Source organism: Perna viridis, chromosome 2, assembly GCF_037379345.1.
Source record: "Perna viridis isolate PV_CMFRI_1.1 ecotype Kerala chromosome 2, ASM3737934v1, whole genome shotgun sequence".
Classification (NCBI taxonomy): Eukaryota; Metazoa; Mollusca; class Bivalvia; order Mytilida; family Mytilidae; genus Perna; species Perna viridis.
The window spans coordinates 41815514-41833369 of record NC_142446.1 but is presented as its reverse complement, the minus strand read 5'-3'; the positions used below and the strand labels follow the sequence as shown (position 1 = coordinate 41833369).

The 17856-nt window shown below is 31.9% G+C and overlaps 2 protein-coding genes across 2 annotated transcripts in view; both read left to right on the top strand.

The window, feature by feature from the left end:
• Positions 1–7184, top strand: LOC148625125 (tRNA-splicing ligase complex subunit RTRAF-like). The gene is made up of 6 exons (XM_088568432.1): positions 1–163; positions 1260–1484; positions 1820–1909; positions 2613–2770; positions 3248–3302; positions 3920–7184. The coding sequence occupies exons 1-6, from the start codon at positions 103–105 to the stop codon at positions 4072–4074; spliced, it is 744 nt and encodes a 247-aa protein (XP_088424558.1). The 5' UTR covers positions 1–102; the 3' UTR covers positions 4075–7184.
• A 4530-nt stretch (positions 7185–11714) lies between these two features.
• The window catches only part of LOC148625124 (nidogen-like), a 36860-nt gene continuing 30718 nt past the window's right edge, over positions 11715–17856 (top strand). Inside the window, exons 1-2 of the mRNA XM_088568429.1 lie at positions 11715–12154; positions 14807–14946. Coding sequence (XP_088424555.1) covers positions 11951–12154; positions 14807–14946 — 344 coding nt within the window. The 5' untranslated portion in view covers positions 11715–11950. The remainder of the gene's footprint in view (positions 12155–14806; positions 14947–17856) is intronic.

The following is a 17856-nucleotide window of genomic DNA, read 5'->3' as shown; positions in this document are numbered from 1 at the left end:
ATTAATAGTATCAGTCGACACACGAGTAGACGTTTCGCACCATCAGCAAGAATTAATTTAATGTTTTGCTGAATTTGTCTACTACTTCCAAGTTTTTCGATCATGTTTAGAAGAAAACTGTTAGCACTTGAATACCCTCAACCCGAAACATTCAACATAGAAGGTAAAATTAGTAATCCAGGATTTATCTATCAGAAAACACTACTCCTATTTCCATTTATTTTTTCAGAACTTGACAGAAGTATATTAAATCGTGAAATGAAGAAAACTGGATTGAAAGGAAATTCGTCCTAACTTAGCATGGGTTATTCTGTCATCCTTCAACATTTTACCTATATGTATTTATATGCTCCAAGAGAAATTGTGGACAACGAGTCAACGTAAAGATCAGGTTTTAACGAGTACAATTGTATATGCATGTATAAAAAAGCAGCTAATGACAAGTTTCACAAAGCTAGAATTTGTGATACATGTAAATTGATGCTTCAAGATAAGAAATAGAACTTCATTTATTACCCTATGAAAAACACCTTCAACCTCCATATGATATCTTTCAACAAATAATTGGGCTCCATTTCACTACAAATTTCCATCTTACTACAGACAAACGTTGTAGAGTTGTTGTACTGCATATTTAGGGTGAATAAAATTCAAACATGTCCAACATATTCGATAATCTTTTGGGACTCTAAAAGTGCATGACAAAAATGTGACGTTACATTTACAAAAAGTGGTGTAACGTTACATGGATAATGTTAGCCATTCGTGACACCTGTGTATCAAGGATGGCATCTACATATAAGAAAGTTACATAAATTTAATTTAAAATTGACTTGATTTTTGCTGTGCGGTTTTCATCAATTCTGCAAAAGATGGCAAAATAAACAAACACTTGAGATTAATCACTTGATATGGTCCAATCACTTACACAGTTTGAATCGCCTATTGTGTAAAGAATAATACATGTACATCATTTCAAAGATTATGATTTATTATCTGATTGTTTGAATGGTTTAACATTAGGCTGATCAATTACTGGAGGTACAAGATGATTGATGCCAATTTTATATACTAAATCAAATTCCATGAAAAATGAAAAAAAAACTAGTGTTACTATGGATTGCTTGTATTACAATGCATCAAACTGTAATAAAAAATAAACATGCATGTTCATTCAAATTCAGTATGTCTGTATGGAGTTTGGTCAGTTTGTTATATACATCGTGTAGACATATACTTTAAATTGTATTTACTTTCAGATGAGAACTACTTTAGAACTTTTATGGTATGGTTAGAAGACCAAAAGATAAGACATTATAAGATAGATGACCGTGCAGGATTAAGAAACACAACAAGTAGCGATTGGACTAAATGTCTTCAGCAATACTTAGATGACTTAGGATGTCCTTACCAGCAATCTCAGCGGTCATATTTGATTGACTGGATCTTGGGCTACGCTACAAGACTTGAATATGGTGACAATGGTAATAGTACACAAAAATTCAGCTAGTGACAATCATTTTACTAGGGTAGTTTTTTATCCCTTTTGAATACTACTGGTATAAACTTTCTTGCATTCATACTGTATTTGTGTCATATATTTGATTTATCAATCAGAAGAATCATTGAAAGCAAAACATACAAGACTTGGAATTTGAGGGTACATGTACTGTGCATTGGTATGACAAAAATTGGGGAAAGTGTAAAAATTTGTTTTTAATTATAGATTTTACATTTTTTAGTTCCATTCTATAATGAGGTTTGCCTTTATAACACACAGTAGCATTTTACATATATTTTTCTACTTTCTCTTTTTCAGCTGACCAATATAAAAGTGTGACACCACAGTCCGTGACAAACAGCAAAGCACCTGCTGGGGCATCTTCTAATCCTTTAGATAATATTAATTGTAAGAACACTGTATTAAAATACTCTAGGATGAAAACCATTTGAATTCTGATTATTAAATAAAATGCTCAAAATGCTACATGACACTAAAATCATTGAAAACTTTTCTATTTGATAGATGAACTGGTACAGTGTGATCACAGCAACATTTTTCTTTCTTAGCTAGAATTATTGTTACGTGAACAGTGTGTTAATATTTCCGGAATAAATACTCATTCCAAGGTTCATGTGAAATTTTATTCAGTTTCTTTTGGAAGACATTAATTAAACTGCCATTTTAAAGAATTTGCATGACTAAGTTTCATGTACGTTTTATTGGCACTTTACATTTGGATGTAAAGTCAAATAAACAATTTGTAAAAGTCTGTTGTAACAAATCAAAAATGAAAATTAAAAATGACAAAAAAATATGCATGTTAAAGCTAACATGTCCACAGTACTACATACATGTACATTCATTATCTAAGTACTATGAATTAGTTTCATTTCATTTGATTAAATGCATCCACCGAACACACATTTAAAGACATATTAAATGAGGGAAAATGTAGAAATATTGGTGAAAAATGCATTATAGTTACAGATTAAATTTGGGATTAGTTCATGTACCAGCTTTCAGGAATGTAACTGTACATCCATATATTAGTTGAACTGACCTAAGAAATGGAGCTTGAACTACAATCCCTTAAATTTTCTCTTTTCAGTTGATGACCCAGATTTCCGGGCTGGTGTAGCTTCTTTATCTATGATACTACAAGTACCTCCATATAAGGACCATTTAGAACAACTAAAAGCTATTTGTTTAGTGGTAAAAAATAGGTTATCTAATCAAGCAATAGAAAAAGCTGAAAAACAGAAAAATGTAAGTCTTATACTGCATAGTTCTTTTAAAAAAAAAAAAGAAAAATGTTTTATTAGTTTATACCTTTTATTTCTGATGAGTCAGAAAACATATTTGATGTTTTGGTACAGCCAACAAGTACAGAATATCTATTCAAACTTGAAAAACAGTGTTCAAATGATCACATTGGTGTTCTTTATTAATGGAGTAGGGAAGATTCGACTTTAATTTGTATTGAAATTAGTACCAGTCATTTTCAACTTGCAAATGCCATGATATGAAAAAGACCGACAGGTTTTGTGTTAAATCAACAATAAAACAGCAGATTTGAACAGAAAAATAAAACCTCATCCTTCCTACTAATTGTTGTTTTTCAGTGTATGAATATATTTAATTAAAACATGCTACCTTTTAGTGTGTTTTAAAATAACAATTTTGTTTTTGGGGGAGCATTAGAATGGCAAGCAATGGTGATGTTTCAGGTATTTTGAATTTCAGGTACATATAGAACACTTAGAGCTAGACAAAACATCTTTAGGATTTGATACTGGAGGTAGGTTTTATTGTAAAATGTGAACACCCTGCAGGAGTACCTGTATTGAGTGTAGGTGAAGTTGATTGACTTGAGATAGGGAGTAAATACACTGAAGTTAAAACAATAGGACTGTTTTTTTATTTTGTTCGGTAAGAACCATATATTTGAAAGAGCCTGTGAAAGCCCTTTCACAAACAGCTGAATAGTGTTAGGGAAACATGAAGAAAAAACATTTCTCCCTGTCAACAGCACTTCATACTCCCTGACCTTGATCTCTGTTAAAAATTTTGTGATAAAAGATAATAGTCAATGGATCAACAAACAATAGTAGGATTGGGAGAGGTATTGGTTAAAAGAACTAAAGGTTACAATCCAGATGAAAAATACAGTGATGGTTTTCCTATGTATACACAACATGTTGTTTATTTGTCAGTGACAATGTCAAAGATCCCTGTAGTTTCTCTATTTTTACATTGTTCAAGATGATTAATTATGTATATTGTCAAATCCTTATTAGTGTGTCACCATATTTGTCTATGGAGTGAGTTGTTTTCAGTATCACTAGTCCATAAATTCTTGCTTTAAGGTCCAAATTGTAATAGTTTGTATATAATTTTTTACCATTTTTCTTCCAGATTATATTATCAATGAAGCTGCCAAAATTTTACGATTAATTCACATAAAAGACTTACGAGATCTACAAAACCAAATAAACTCTGCAATAGTGGGAGTACAAGCCCTTATAGCCAATCCTAAAACTGACAGTAGATTAGGCAAAGTAGGACGATAGAATTCTCAAAACATTCAAGGGACTGGTTAGTGATACATGGAATCCAAAAAGAGTGCTAGTTTCTTCAAGAAAAGACAAAGGCTTCAGTTTCAATCCAAAACAAAGTATTCTAATGGTTTACATTTTTATGTAATTTGCATTTATGGAAGGCTTAGCTTGCAATTTCAAAGTTACCTCATTATTACATTATATAATTCTTTTGATGAAAAAAAATATAATTTCTGTCAAGAGGATATTGTTTTATGAACAATTATTGTTATTGTTGTTATGGGAAACAAGGTTAAGTATGTTTCTTGTACATGTAGTAAGACCAATGTTTTTCATTGGTACCATGAAAATGGTTTGAAGTGCTCACATGAATATTTGTTATTAAGGAATGCAGTGGGAGGGGTTCAAACCTCCAAATCCCTTACATCATTTTGTTAATTTTGTGCAAAATTGGGGCAAAATAAGCAAATGATAGCCTTAACCCCCCCCTTTTTTTGGAATCATTCTGTAACTCACCAGTTTAAAAATCTTTGGATCAGCCCCTGTTATTTAGGAAATACAAATGTACGCATGTTTACATCAGGGTATTGTATTTTGTTGGAAACCTGAGAGTCATTGCATCATTGGTGCATTAAAATATAATAATATCCAGTTTGGAAGTTTTGATGAAGTTTAATTGGTTACTTCCTATTTGTTGAGGCCAATAAAAAAAATTCTTGGTTCTCAAGCCCCCCTTCTTTGGTGCATCATTATTTATTTTTATAAGGCAGCAAAAATATGCAGTCTGTTATTGTTTTGCCCTGTTGTTGTCTGTCAATAATTGGTTTTTATTCTATAATTTGCGTATAAGTAAATGGATCTTAATAAGAAAAATTAACACAAGGTTCTGTACTACTTAAGGAACTATTGGATTGATTTTGGGTTTTTGTTCTAACTATTAAACATCTAGGGGCCAAAAAAGGACCTAAATTAATATTGTTTTGTTTGTTTAAATTGTTAAATTCTTGTCCAATTTTAATTGGATTAGACTTAAAGTTTTGAGTAGTTGAGGTCTTTGATTTGCCTGATCTTACTGTGTATTTATTTATTTAATTTTATTTTTGGTTTTTGCCCAGTTTTCAAGTTGGTCAGATTTTGGGTCTTGAATTTAACTTTATTTCTCTTTTATGAAGGCTTCTTTGATGTGCTGATTTTGACCCAATCTTTAGACATTTTATTCTTTGTCAGAAGCCTTCTGAGTAAAATTTTTAATCACAACTCAAATTCAGATATGTATCAAGCTTGAATCCATTACATTGCCCAACTGTTTGGTTTTGACTTCTGTGGTTGTATCATGCTACACCAGTAGTGTAGTTTGTTATTGCTATAAGCAAGATAAAACCTCTTTGATATTTCTTGGGTCAATGACCTATGTGAAAAGTGCCCACATCACCTATTCAAGCATTATATAAGTATGAAGAACAAATCCCTCCCTCATTGATGTTTATGAAAATGACTTGAGATCCAAGAAATTAAACTTGGGTTGTCTTATTTTGTTTTAAATTGTCTGTACTTTTCACCCTATAGTATTAAGCTATTTTTGTCATCTTCTAAGTAGAAGTAGTCTAATGTAGATCTGTCTTTTTGGGGCAAAATGGTATGCTTCTTTGTGTAGATTGCCAATGTTGATATTCAACCTCACTATTTTTAGTTTTCCTATGAATGGAAGTTATGAGATTTTATAATGAATGGAAAATTTCATAATTGAATTGTATTCTAAATAGATTTAAGTTAAAATACAATGTATGAATAGAATTAACCCCTCCAATGCTTGGGCAAGTGGACATATAAAAAGGTATCTAAGATTTTAATCTTGAAAAGACAGAATTGTTTTTGAAGTCAAATGGATATTTGTTGACTCCTTCCACAATCATGATAGGCAGATCCAAAAGGGGGCCTGCTTGATTTTATATAGAAATAAATGCAAGTCACTGGAGCCAACTTTATGCCTGTCAGTTGATCCCCCTTTTTGGACTAGTGCATCAATTCTTGCACACTGATATTCTCAAAATATGTACACTTCTTTAATCAATTCTTAATATCATACATGTCTGTTAATTTGGAATTAACTGTTAAAATTGTATCGCAATTTTGTTATGTTGAAGTTACAAACATTTTAAACATGTAAATTGAAACAAAAGTTCCAAAATGCAAGTTTCCATTCTAATAATGACTTCCAAAAAATCGCCAATATTGCATTCATAATAAACTGCATTTCACATTTTTATGTTAAATCTATGATATTAGATAGACAACACTGTGATATTTTGACAGTGATACTGTACATACACTTCAACTATAGTCAGTTTCTTCAGCATAAAGAAGTAATAAAGGATCATTTCATGGACAGTATATTTTAGAAGCATAATGTGAGGATAGTTTATTAAATTCTAATAATGACTTCCAAAAAATCGCCAATATTGCATTCATAATAAACTGCATTTCACATTTTTATGTTAAATCTATGATATTAGATAGACAACATTGTGATATTTTGACAGTGATACTGTACATACACTTCAACTATAGTCAGTTTCTTCAGCATAAAGAAGTAATAAAGGATCATTTCATGGACAGTATATTTTAGAGGCATAATGTGAGGATAGTTTATTAAAATCGTCAAGGATTAAATATTAAATATGTGATGATCATTTGACAGTTTGTACTTATGTCTTTGTTGTAAATCCATACCCAGACATGGTTTTGCTCTCACCCTCACTTCCGCTTAGTGTACATGTAAGTGGTAGGGAGATTGATAGCACAACCATTAGTAGGTTTCTGACTATGTAATCATGTATATTGTCAAACTTCTTATTAATATTTACTGTCAGTAATTGTTTCATTTCTAAGTTTAGGTTTGTGTTTTTTACAAACAAGGTAAATATACATTTGTATTTTATTGGGCATTGTGTGTTCAATTTTCTTGACATATTTGCTACATTAACTTAGTCCAAGGTATCAGTTATTTCTTTTCTGTCTGTGTATGTCATAGAAATAGTAGTTGGTGCCAAAATAATGCTGAATTGTGAGTTGTCCTAAAATATTGCATTTACATAGAATTAAATAAAAATTAACTAAATCTATGAGCTTCTTTCATTCATTTGATATGTGTATGATAGTTCTGTAGAAAAAAGCTTAATGTACCTCATAAAGTAATCCAATGAGTTAAAACATCATTTGGTTATTGTAAATTCAGAAATGAATACCTGTATTTATTGATGTAAAACTATTTAATAGCAAAATGCAGTTTAATTTTAGCACTGTCATGAAAAACACTATTTCAGAAATGGTGTCAGTTTTAATTAATTCAATTACGACCCATTACTATTTTTTCAATAATTTCAGCTTTCAGGTGTATTTTCATAAGGTTGCCTCTGGTCTTTCATAAAATTATAATAATATTTATAAGACATAAGATAGTAGAACATTTTGTAACTCAGGGTTACACAGACATGAAGTAGAAAATATATCCAAAAAATGTCAAAAAGATTGCAATCTTATATTTTTACAGCCTTTGTGTGAGAACCTCAGATTTACTTCCAGTCCTTACTCAAAATTAAGGAGGTAGACCTATGATAAGGGGCATAACTTTGAAATCAGTGATATGTTTGAATCATATGCAGTATCACCAAAGCCCATCAAGCTTTTATTGGAAATAGAATGAAATCAGTCCAAGTTACTTTGATGCTTACATGAGATTGATGTGAAATGCTGAATACAAACATTCCAATAATTTGTAAGAGTTGTATCCTCTACCTTAGGTCTACCTCTTTAAAGTGGAGTTTCAGTTGCTTTTCTATGTGTTTTATTAGTGTTTCATTAGTCCCCTACCAGCTTCAGCTAAAGGGGATTTTAGATATGCACTCTGTCTGCCATCAGTCCGGTTGTCTGTCTGTCAATCTGGAAAAAAATTTTCCACACTTTTTTTCTAAATGCTTGCAAATATTGAGCTAATTTTTGGTATGTTCATTTACCTTGATTAGTTACGGATTAAGTTTATGTTTCATTCCACTCTGCTGGTTTCTGTCTGAGTTGTGGGCCTTGAACTTTGAAAAATTCACCGAAATTTAAGTTTTCCACACTTTTTTCTAAAGGCTTGCAGATATTGAGCTGATTTTTGGTATGCGAGTCTATGATGATTGAGTAATATGAATTCTAGTTCACAATTAGGTTTTGTTCCACTTCACGCTGATTTTTGTCTGAGTTATATCCCTTGATCAAGTTTAAATTTAAGTTTCCGGCACGTTTTTTCTAAACAGTTGCAGATATTGAGCTGAATTTTCGGTATTTAAGTCTACCTTGATGAGTTATTGATCAAGTTTACATTTCATTCCACTTTGTTAATTTTTACCAAAGTTTAAAAATCAAGGTCATTTATATGTGATGATCCAAGGTGGTATTTGGGTCATTGATATAATAGGCAATAGGTGACTATGCATTGTTTCAGAATGCTTGTTGTTTCAAAATGCTTGTTGTTCCCGCAATGCGCTGTGAGAGGACATAGAAATGCCCAGCGTCCATTCGTCTATCTGTCCACATTTTCAGCACTTGTTTTTGTTATGCTTTTACCAAATAAGTTTGTTTTTGGTATGTGGCCTTATTATGTAGAGTTACAGATTAAGTTGGACTTTGGTTATAGTTGAATGATTTTTACGGAAGTTACGGCCCTTGGACTTAGAAATTTTCAGTGAATTTAGTTTTCCTCACTTTTTTTGTAATGCTTTTACCGACTGATGTTTTCTTTTGTATGTAGTCTTACTATGAGAAGTTACAGATTAAGTTTGACTTTGGTTACATTTGATTGATTTTTATGGAAGTTATGGCCCTTGTACTTAGAAAATTTCAGTGAATTTAAAGTTTTCTGCACTTTTTTTTTCCCGGGGGACGTTGGAACGCTGTTCTTTTATTCATATTGTTATGCCTGTTTTCTTGATGGCAGCTCCATACCCAGTATTTGTCATCAGATTATAGATATCATATACCTTGTTATAATCATGATCTCCTTGCTTTTACTTTCAAAGCATAGAAATGTTTTTTTTTCTGGTTGAACAATTTTCAGTTTATTATTTTCTTAACTCTTTATTAATTTCCAAATTGAATTAAGTATGGTTTCTAAATAAAGGAACCAAGCAAAACAAAATCAGGAGAAGGCATTGTAAGCTTGACAAGCATCTGGATATTTCCTGTGACATTCACTATGAAAAGGAGAAGATACATAAATAATGTGAAAATGTCTTGATTAACAGTGCTCTACTCTGCATTTAAAAAGAATTGCTGAATGTTTTTTACCACCACAAATATTTGTGGTCATGTAAAAGTGTGAGGTTATCATGTGATGGTTAATACATTAGTTAGATTCTGATAGAATTTTATTTCAAAGGTTCCAAAAAGGTTGATAATGATTTCAATGTTTTTGGCTTTAACCTTTAGGAATTAATTTGGTTCTAATCCATTAAGGAATTAGGGGCCAAATATAAGCATTTCACTAAGTTAAGCCATATAACTTAAGAACAGACATATGGATCTATGACATTGTACTGCAAGCTATACACCACAGAGGTTAGGCTATTTTTGATTTGGGGATTTATGACCTGCATGTTTTAGGAATTAAGGGTTTAAAAGGGCAAAAAAATGTTTTTTTTCTTCTTCTAGTTTCCAAACAGTAGAATGAGTAAAAGTGAATGAATCTCTGTGAAATTGTACCACAAAAGGAATTAAGGTAACTGGTTTTGTTTGATTTTTTGTGGTTATTATCCTTACTGTTTAGACATATGGGTAAAAGGGTGCCAAGAAGCAAGCATATCTTATGTATATGGTTCTCTAAAATTGTACCTCAAGGTTTCATAATAAAGGAGTCGGATTGGGATCCGATTTTATGGTGATTGCTGTATCCATGAAAGAATTAGGACTCTATAGAAGATGAAAATAACATTTTTTGTGGTTTCCAGGCAATAACTTGGGTTTATATGAAATTGTGCTACTATATTCTACACTACAAAGGAATGATTTTGATGAAAAGGTGAATTGACCACATTCATTCTGGTCAAAAACTTGTCAAACTTTAATCACAATCCAAAATAAATGTATCAAGTAAGACAGTTGTGTCCATTCTTGTCCTTACTGTTCAGAATTCAACATATATGGTTGAATCGAGCTGCTCCTTGTGAAACACTGTTTTCTACACTAACGGAGGGACATAGTGCATGCATGGTTCAATCCATTTTGATTAGATAATTAAACACTGTATTCCACACTGACGGAGGGAACTAAATGATAGTTAATATCTTTTGTTGACCCACAAGTTTTTGTACAAGATAAATTGTATGCTCATACAGGCTCTTTTGAAATTGTTCAATGCTTAGATTTTTTAAGTCTTTATTCAACTTTGCCTCATAATCTAACCGAGAGTCAATTCAAATAGTTGATCAAAATAGCTTTTTAATTCTCATTGTGAATATATGTGCTCCAACTCTTCTGTGTCATTTGTTTTTAATAGCGCCAGCAAATAGAACAAAATGTAAATTGGACTTGTTTTGTTTTTTTATAATTCTAATTGACTTCTTATTTGAAAAAAATAATGTTCGCTTTGGATGCCCTTTACCGTAAAGTTACTCATTGTAAAGCACTTATTTTGTCGAATGTTTTACTGATATTCATCATGAATCAAAATTTATGTCTAGAATAAGAAACGATCCATCTAACATTATTTGGTACAAATTTTAATAACACATGTTGATATTTGGGTGATAATTTGACTCTCAATAACGTTAACGACGATTATGAGCATATATGCCCATCAGAACTTACTTTGAATAAAGCTGATACTGACAGTAAAGACTGTCTTGTTCTGTGTCTTGATTCCGATCTCTTGATCAGACAGCTAAAATCTAAACTCTTTTTAAAAGAGATTGTTTTACGTTTTTTTGTCGTTAGTTATCCGTTGTGTACGGTGAAATACCTCTAGTTCCTCATGCAGTTCATTTAGTTGACAGTCCCACCCGGCAAATTTACTATTAATTGTCTACGTCCCCATTAAACTTAAATCTTGGGTCGGGCTCTGTTAACCTCATCGCATATCCCTTAATTGCACAATAACTTCAAAATGCTTAAAGCAATTCTCATGAAATTGTGTTGAATTGTTTTTTTTATTATTATTATTAATATCAATAAAAGCTTCTTTTTTATTTTTATATTTTTTGGCTCAAATATTGAATCACAATCAAATTCAGAGTTGTATGAAGCTTGACTTTCGTGTCAATATTGTCCCCTCTGTTCAGGGTTTAACCTCTGCGGGTGTATCTTACTACGCTCCGTGTGGTATTTTATCTATATATGACACAGAAAATCTATGTAATAATTTATCAACTGCCGTGAAAAACTGCACTTTCATTTAGTGTGAAGCGAAGAGATGCGGTATTCCTTCACTTGTTTGCTTATCTGAAACTATCAGTATGTCGGTCTTACACTGTAGGAACCTGACTAAAACAACTCCTCGGAAATTGTGGTGAATATAGCTTAAAAACTTAACATTCAATAACCTTAGCTGTAACCCCTCCCCCTCTTTTCATTGACAACGTAGTGATTACTAATATGATAGCTCGCTAAGTGATTACAATTCAAGACAGCTGGGATTCACACACGCGGTCGTTCGTACCTTCATTATCTAGAACCAATCAGAATCGAGATTTTGTCAAATATTACATACCGATAAGAGGGGAGTCTTGAATGTGTGTCGGGCTTATAAGATAATGGCTCTATAATTATACAACCACGGATTATCCTATCTCAATATTTGTCTATTTTGTGTGGATTAGGGATCTACTTTGCAAACTAAAATTCGGTGCTAACCATGAGGAAATTTGATTTTGTGTTTGGAATCTTTGTAGTTTTCTGTGTTTTGGGATGTATATTAGCCGTGCCGTTTAGTTTATTCTTTCCATCCGGTGAAGAAAGAGGGGATAAGGTTCTAAAACATGGGGACGATGTTAGTTCGGACGAAATATCTCTACAAACCCCAATTGTATTTTATGATGAGCGATATTTAAGTATTTATGTAAGTATTCCAGTTTAACTTTTATTTTATTTATCTGTAATTTGTAAAATAAATGCATTAATAACTAATCCTTAGGTAAAAGCCTAAAGCGTATGAACTTACATTGCATTTAACATTGACTTTTGGGGTATTAAATGCGATACCCCAACTTACCCGTTGTGTGTTGTCAGGCAACATAATTTTATACGACATAATAATAATTTTGAAGGAGTACAATGTATAGTCGTCTCTAAATTGGTTGGCATGCATACATTAGTCAAAATTTATTTCACTGAAACCCTGCTGAGAAAACTGTCAAAAAAATCCAAATCCCATATGCATTCAATTAACAGGTGCCTGATTAAACAATAAATCACGTCTACAATCATTTCATGGTCTACTTAATAATCTTATGAAAACAAGTATTTTCACAACTTTCTAATAGTTAAGAAAAAATCTATTAATTATCCAAATATTTTATTATTTTCTTTGTCCAGTTTCTCGTTAATTGATCACTCTTTCGAATTAAATACCTCAAATAGTTTTGGTTAAAGCATCATGACCCTATTGTCGAGTTAATACATGCTGAAAGTTGATTTCTTTTATGATTAATAGTTTTATTGTAATTATGAAGGAAATATGATAAGTATTTATTAAAGTAACAATATGAGCTCAGACCATTTTCGTGTTTGTATGATGATAAATTGAGTGTATAAATAAATAAAAAGTTAAGTGTTTATTTTCTACTAATGAAAAACGAGTAATAATGTCATACGAGTGCAATTTATAGATTTGCCTCACAATTAGGGTGTCATTTTCCCTGACATTTAAGTAATTGTCGCGATTTGGCTTCTTTCAACTAAGAACATAGTGTTATATATTGTGCTAGCAAAAAATGTAAACGCTTTCAAAGATGGTTCTAAATATATGAAGGTCGTTGAGCTTAAGGAATCACGATATTCATTTAAGTAGACTGACAAAAACTTGTCGCTTTCTTACGGAAGTGATAAGTATTTTATTCCTTACAATGTCTTTACTTATGCAAATGAGACCGTGTCCACAGTCAGCGGTCAATCTGCAATAAACCGGGGCGGATTAAGGGATGGGAACCCCGCATTTTTGGAAAATGTTGTTAATTTCGTGGGAAAAAATGGGCAAAAACATGCAAATAATAACCTGAAACCCCTCTGGAATTCCCTTTTCAAAATCTCTGGATCCGCCCCTCTAACCTGTCAAATTCATGATCCTAGTTAACAAAATATTACCAATATTTAATATAAATACAAATTTATCATATATTTTAATTACGTGAAAGTTTAATTAGTTTGCAATAAGAAAAGAGTGTATTCCTTTCTTGATATTTCGTGTATCAAAACAGTTTATCAAATTATAAACTCTGCAAAACTACTGTAATAAAAAATTTCGCACGGAATCTCTCATTTCTTTGATCAGACAAGGCACTGACGTTTCTAGTTCGTTTATTACGAGTTGTACACTTGTAGCGGCTGTTACATGCTCTGTTTTGGCAGGTGGAACACATGTTCGTTGGAGGTCAAACGTGCAGTGTGTGTCAAAGCTGATTTACCTCCAGTTTGTGTATATTATCTGGGTTAGATTTTACCTTAGCGCATTAATTTATGACAAGTCTATTCTGCAGACATCCCAATGGGTCCACATGATTGATATAATTCCATTTTACGAAATATAACTTCCATCTACTAGTACACAATCTTCGTCATTTCTTTCCCCTGCCCGAACTCTTCTCCGTTTTTGTTTTTGTTTTTTTTTTCTGGATTTCGAATTCTAGTCAGTTAATGCCGAGAGTTCGTTTTCAAGAATTCTATATAAGTATTTACTTCATTTACAATTATCTTTAATAGTTGTCCATTGCAAATTGCGTCAGAAAGAGTAAACACAGCAGAGCAATGCTAGATGATGTCTGGCAAGCTATTTTCTGACTCGGTGCCATCTAACATCCCATTGTGGTTTTAGGAACGGAATTATAACCTCTTACGTTTTAAGAGTAACTGATATTGAAAATTACAGTATGAGTTACATGTGTTTTATGGAATAGGAATTATATTAACTTCCTTTACAGTTTTAATAATCCACTAAAAAAATAATACCTATATTTCTCAGTATTTTTTTCATGTTTTGCTATACTACGTTGTTGCAATTTCGAAATTTAAAAAAAAATTAATTTCAGACTAGCCAACCAACTAAGATTCGTCTTCAGACACCATTGCCCAGTTTTGCAAAGCTCTACAAACAATATATCACGTAGCTATTAACTGGTATAAATCACCTACATTGTATTTCATGTAGTTTACTTGGAAACTGCTCATGAAGATAATTTGAAAATCGGTATGGTGCTTGGTGGTAAGCATGATGGGTTCTTCTGTGCATGGAACTTGCATTCTGGATGAGCATCCACTTCCTGCAAGTTTAGTATTAGTCCACTGGCTTATGACTAGTGAAATTTCGTAGATTTTCATGTAGTACAACTAAAGAATTTCAATTTCTTGGATTCAGATGAGTGAATTAAATTCAAATTTCAAATACTCTATTACCAATTATGTGGAATACATGGATGGTTGGGAATCCTTGTCCTTTCGACATACATGTATTTCTGCTAGTGTTTACATGTACTTCAATTTATGATCTCTTTTTCAGATAAATAATAATGGGCATTTATCCTTTGAGTCTGAGCTTCCTGGATATCAATCAACTTTAATAATTCCTATTGGATATAAACTACTTGCAGCATTTTTGGCAGATATTGACACAACATATGCTGGAAATGTTTATTACAGGTAAAGCTTTAAGCATTATGATAGAGCAAAATGGAACATGCATGCAGAAATTATGGCAAATAAGTTTATAATGTGTAAATGCTAAACTTGCTGAGCTGGGTAGGATAGTTGAAAAAATACCACATTTGTATACCCCATTATAATCTCTGGTCAGTGTTGTAATAAGCAAATGAAATATAGTTGAAATGTTCCTTTAAGTTTTAATATAGATGTACTGGTAACTGCTTTTCCCAATAAATGTACAGAAATACGAATAATTATCATAACAAAATTTATTTACTTCAGATACGCTTGTATCTACACCTAGAGCATCATTTCTTGCATAACCATGATGATTATCATAATGTATAAATACACCTAGTGCTGCTGATTTTTATGATAAATTGTGTTTACATCTGTCTTGAAGCCAATGAAGGTGTTAATGCTGCCAAGAATTTACACTGTTTTAATTGATAACTGCAATTTTACACTTTGAAGAAGATACTTAGATAATGTTTCTTCTGAACACATCTGCTGAAGGCACTATTGCATATCTATTGTTTGAGACTGGGTGTGGTTTGAATATTATATAATGATTGATTGGATTTTCCCTGGATATATAGGTTAAAGTCTTCTTAATACAAGTATGCATGATATATACAAAACAGATATACTCATGGGATGAAATTCAGTCAATTTTTAATTAAAGGGGCACCTTTCCTAGTTTGATTAGAAATTGTAACATTCATAGCATTAAATTTGCAGTCATACATATACAGTGCAGAAAGAAACACTATGACTGATCACTGACACAGTGGTAGCCAATGTCAATGACATTATCATTTCTTAAGATTTCTTACAAAATCTTTTTGGAAGTTGTTAGGCATAACCTACCATTCAAATTTGCAAAAAAAAATTGTGGGTACCATTAATATAGTGGTGTGCGCACCATCAGGTCAGTGATCTGTCATGGTATATCTCTTTCTGTACTGTATAATGTTATTGCAAAGTTATTATCACTTTGAAATCATTCAAAAACATTTGATTTTTGGACACTATCTTGAGTATAAAACATATGAAAATGTACCTCAAGATTATGCACCACAACAGGAAAGTTAGTATTGTATTATTATGATTATGTTGTTATTATCTGTTATTGTTTTCATGATAGCTTTTGTGGTTGTTAACTATATGTCATGAAATTATTATATATTGTTACTTGCTACTAGAGGAAGGTTGCTTGTTAAAACTTTGTTGCTGATCCCTACTGTTCTGTTAACAAGGGGCCGAAAGGAGTAAACTAGGTGTTTATTTAAAATTGATGTAGAAGGTTTATTTCTCATTCAAATATTACAATTCTTTTTTAGCTCACCTGGCCAAAGGCCATATGAGCTATTGCCATCACTTGGCGTCCGTCATTGTTGTCGTCATCGTCGTCCATTAACAATTCTTCAAAAATCTTCTCCTCTGAAACTACTGAGCAGAATCATATGAAATTTTGCACAGATTTTCCTTGGGATATCTTGCACAATAATTGTGTTAAGATTTTTTATCTGTCCAAAAGCATTTCTGCCATTACTAAAAATAGAACATAGGGGTCACACTAGCTCTTCGCATATATCTCTGAAACTGTTAGGTTTAGCCAATTTCTGACATAGGGTCAAAGTGTTCAGCATGATGAGATTTACCTGTGGTCAAATTTTCATTTTAACTTTTTAAGCCATTTAGGAGTTATTGCCCTATTTTGACATTTTTTTTTTGCTATTTTTAATGTTATTTCTTTCAGAAATCTTTCCCTCTGACACTACTTGAACAGTTGGAACCAAACTTAGTATGGATGTTCCTTGGAGTATCTTGCACATAAATTTTGTTTAGATTTTTGATCTATCAAAAAACATGGCCACCGTTACTAAAAATAGAACATAGGGGTCAGACTATATATTATATTGATTATATATCTCCAAAACTGTTAGGTTTAGCCAAATTCTGACACAGGGTGAAAGTGTTCAGCATGATGAGATCTGTTTGTGGTCAAATATTCATTTTTATCTGTCAAGCCATGTAATGATCCCTATGATAAGTCCTACCAAAGTCTTCTTGAGTCAAAATTGTTAGACTACTTCTTGTTAAATTTATTGCCTTTGAAAGACAAAATTTAACCAGGTGAGTGATTCAGGCTCCTGGGTGCCTCTTGTTTTGTTGATATGTTGGTTATAAAATTCTGTTTTTGGAAAATTTAACAAATTTTAAATAAGTGGTTTTTTTTATTTCTGGTCTGATTTTGAAGAAAACAAAAATTCATTTGGATTTACCTGTTTTTTTTCCAATCAATATTGAAATATTGTTTTTGAGTAATGAAGTGTCAAAGGGGCCAGAAATTTCTTCTTGTTGTAAATTGTCCCACTTAACAATGGCTCTAAGGAGTATGCTAGCAAATTTAATGTTAAACATTAACTGTTTATGAGATAATGAGTTAAAAAATGATCTATAAGAACATCCTGAAATCAGAACGTTTTACTGAAGTTGAATTTCAAAATACTGTGTAATATTGTATCAAAACCACTTGTTGTGTCCATAATAACTGTAAGTCTCCATGTTGAAGTGTGTCAAAAACTAATATTGTGCCCACACTTTTGTCCCAAGTGAACATAGTTCAACTGGCTGTGGTTGTATCAAGCTGCACTTGATAAAGCTTTTTCATTGTGACCTATTTTCCTACATTTTGTAACTGTTTATGAATAAATGCTCCTAAAAGGCCAAACCCTGATTTCCAGGCAATAACTGGAGAAAAAGTGTAAAGATCACTTTGAAATTCTGAAAAATACCCTACATAAGTGGGTGGTATATTGGAATCACCTGTCTCTCCATCATTCCATATTTACAAATTTCATTTCAATTATCTCGGCTCCCAATGGATGGATTAATTTCAAA

Excerpts from the sequence above, each read along its gene's own strand:
- LOC148625125 (XM_088568432.1), top strand. The coding sequence starts at position 103 with ATGTTTAGAAGAAAACTGTTAGCACTTGAATACCCTCAACCCGAAACA. Across the intron at positions 164-1,259 it reads CGAAACATTCAACATAGAAG|ATGAGAACTACTTTAGAACT; the intron begins GTAAAATTAGTA and ends ATTTACTTTCAG. Across the intron at positions 2,771-3,247 it reads AAGCTGAAAAACAGAAAAAT|GTACATATAGAACACTTAGA; the intron begins GTAAGTCTTATA and ends TTTGAATTTCAG.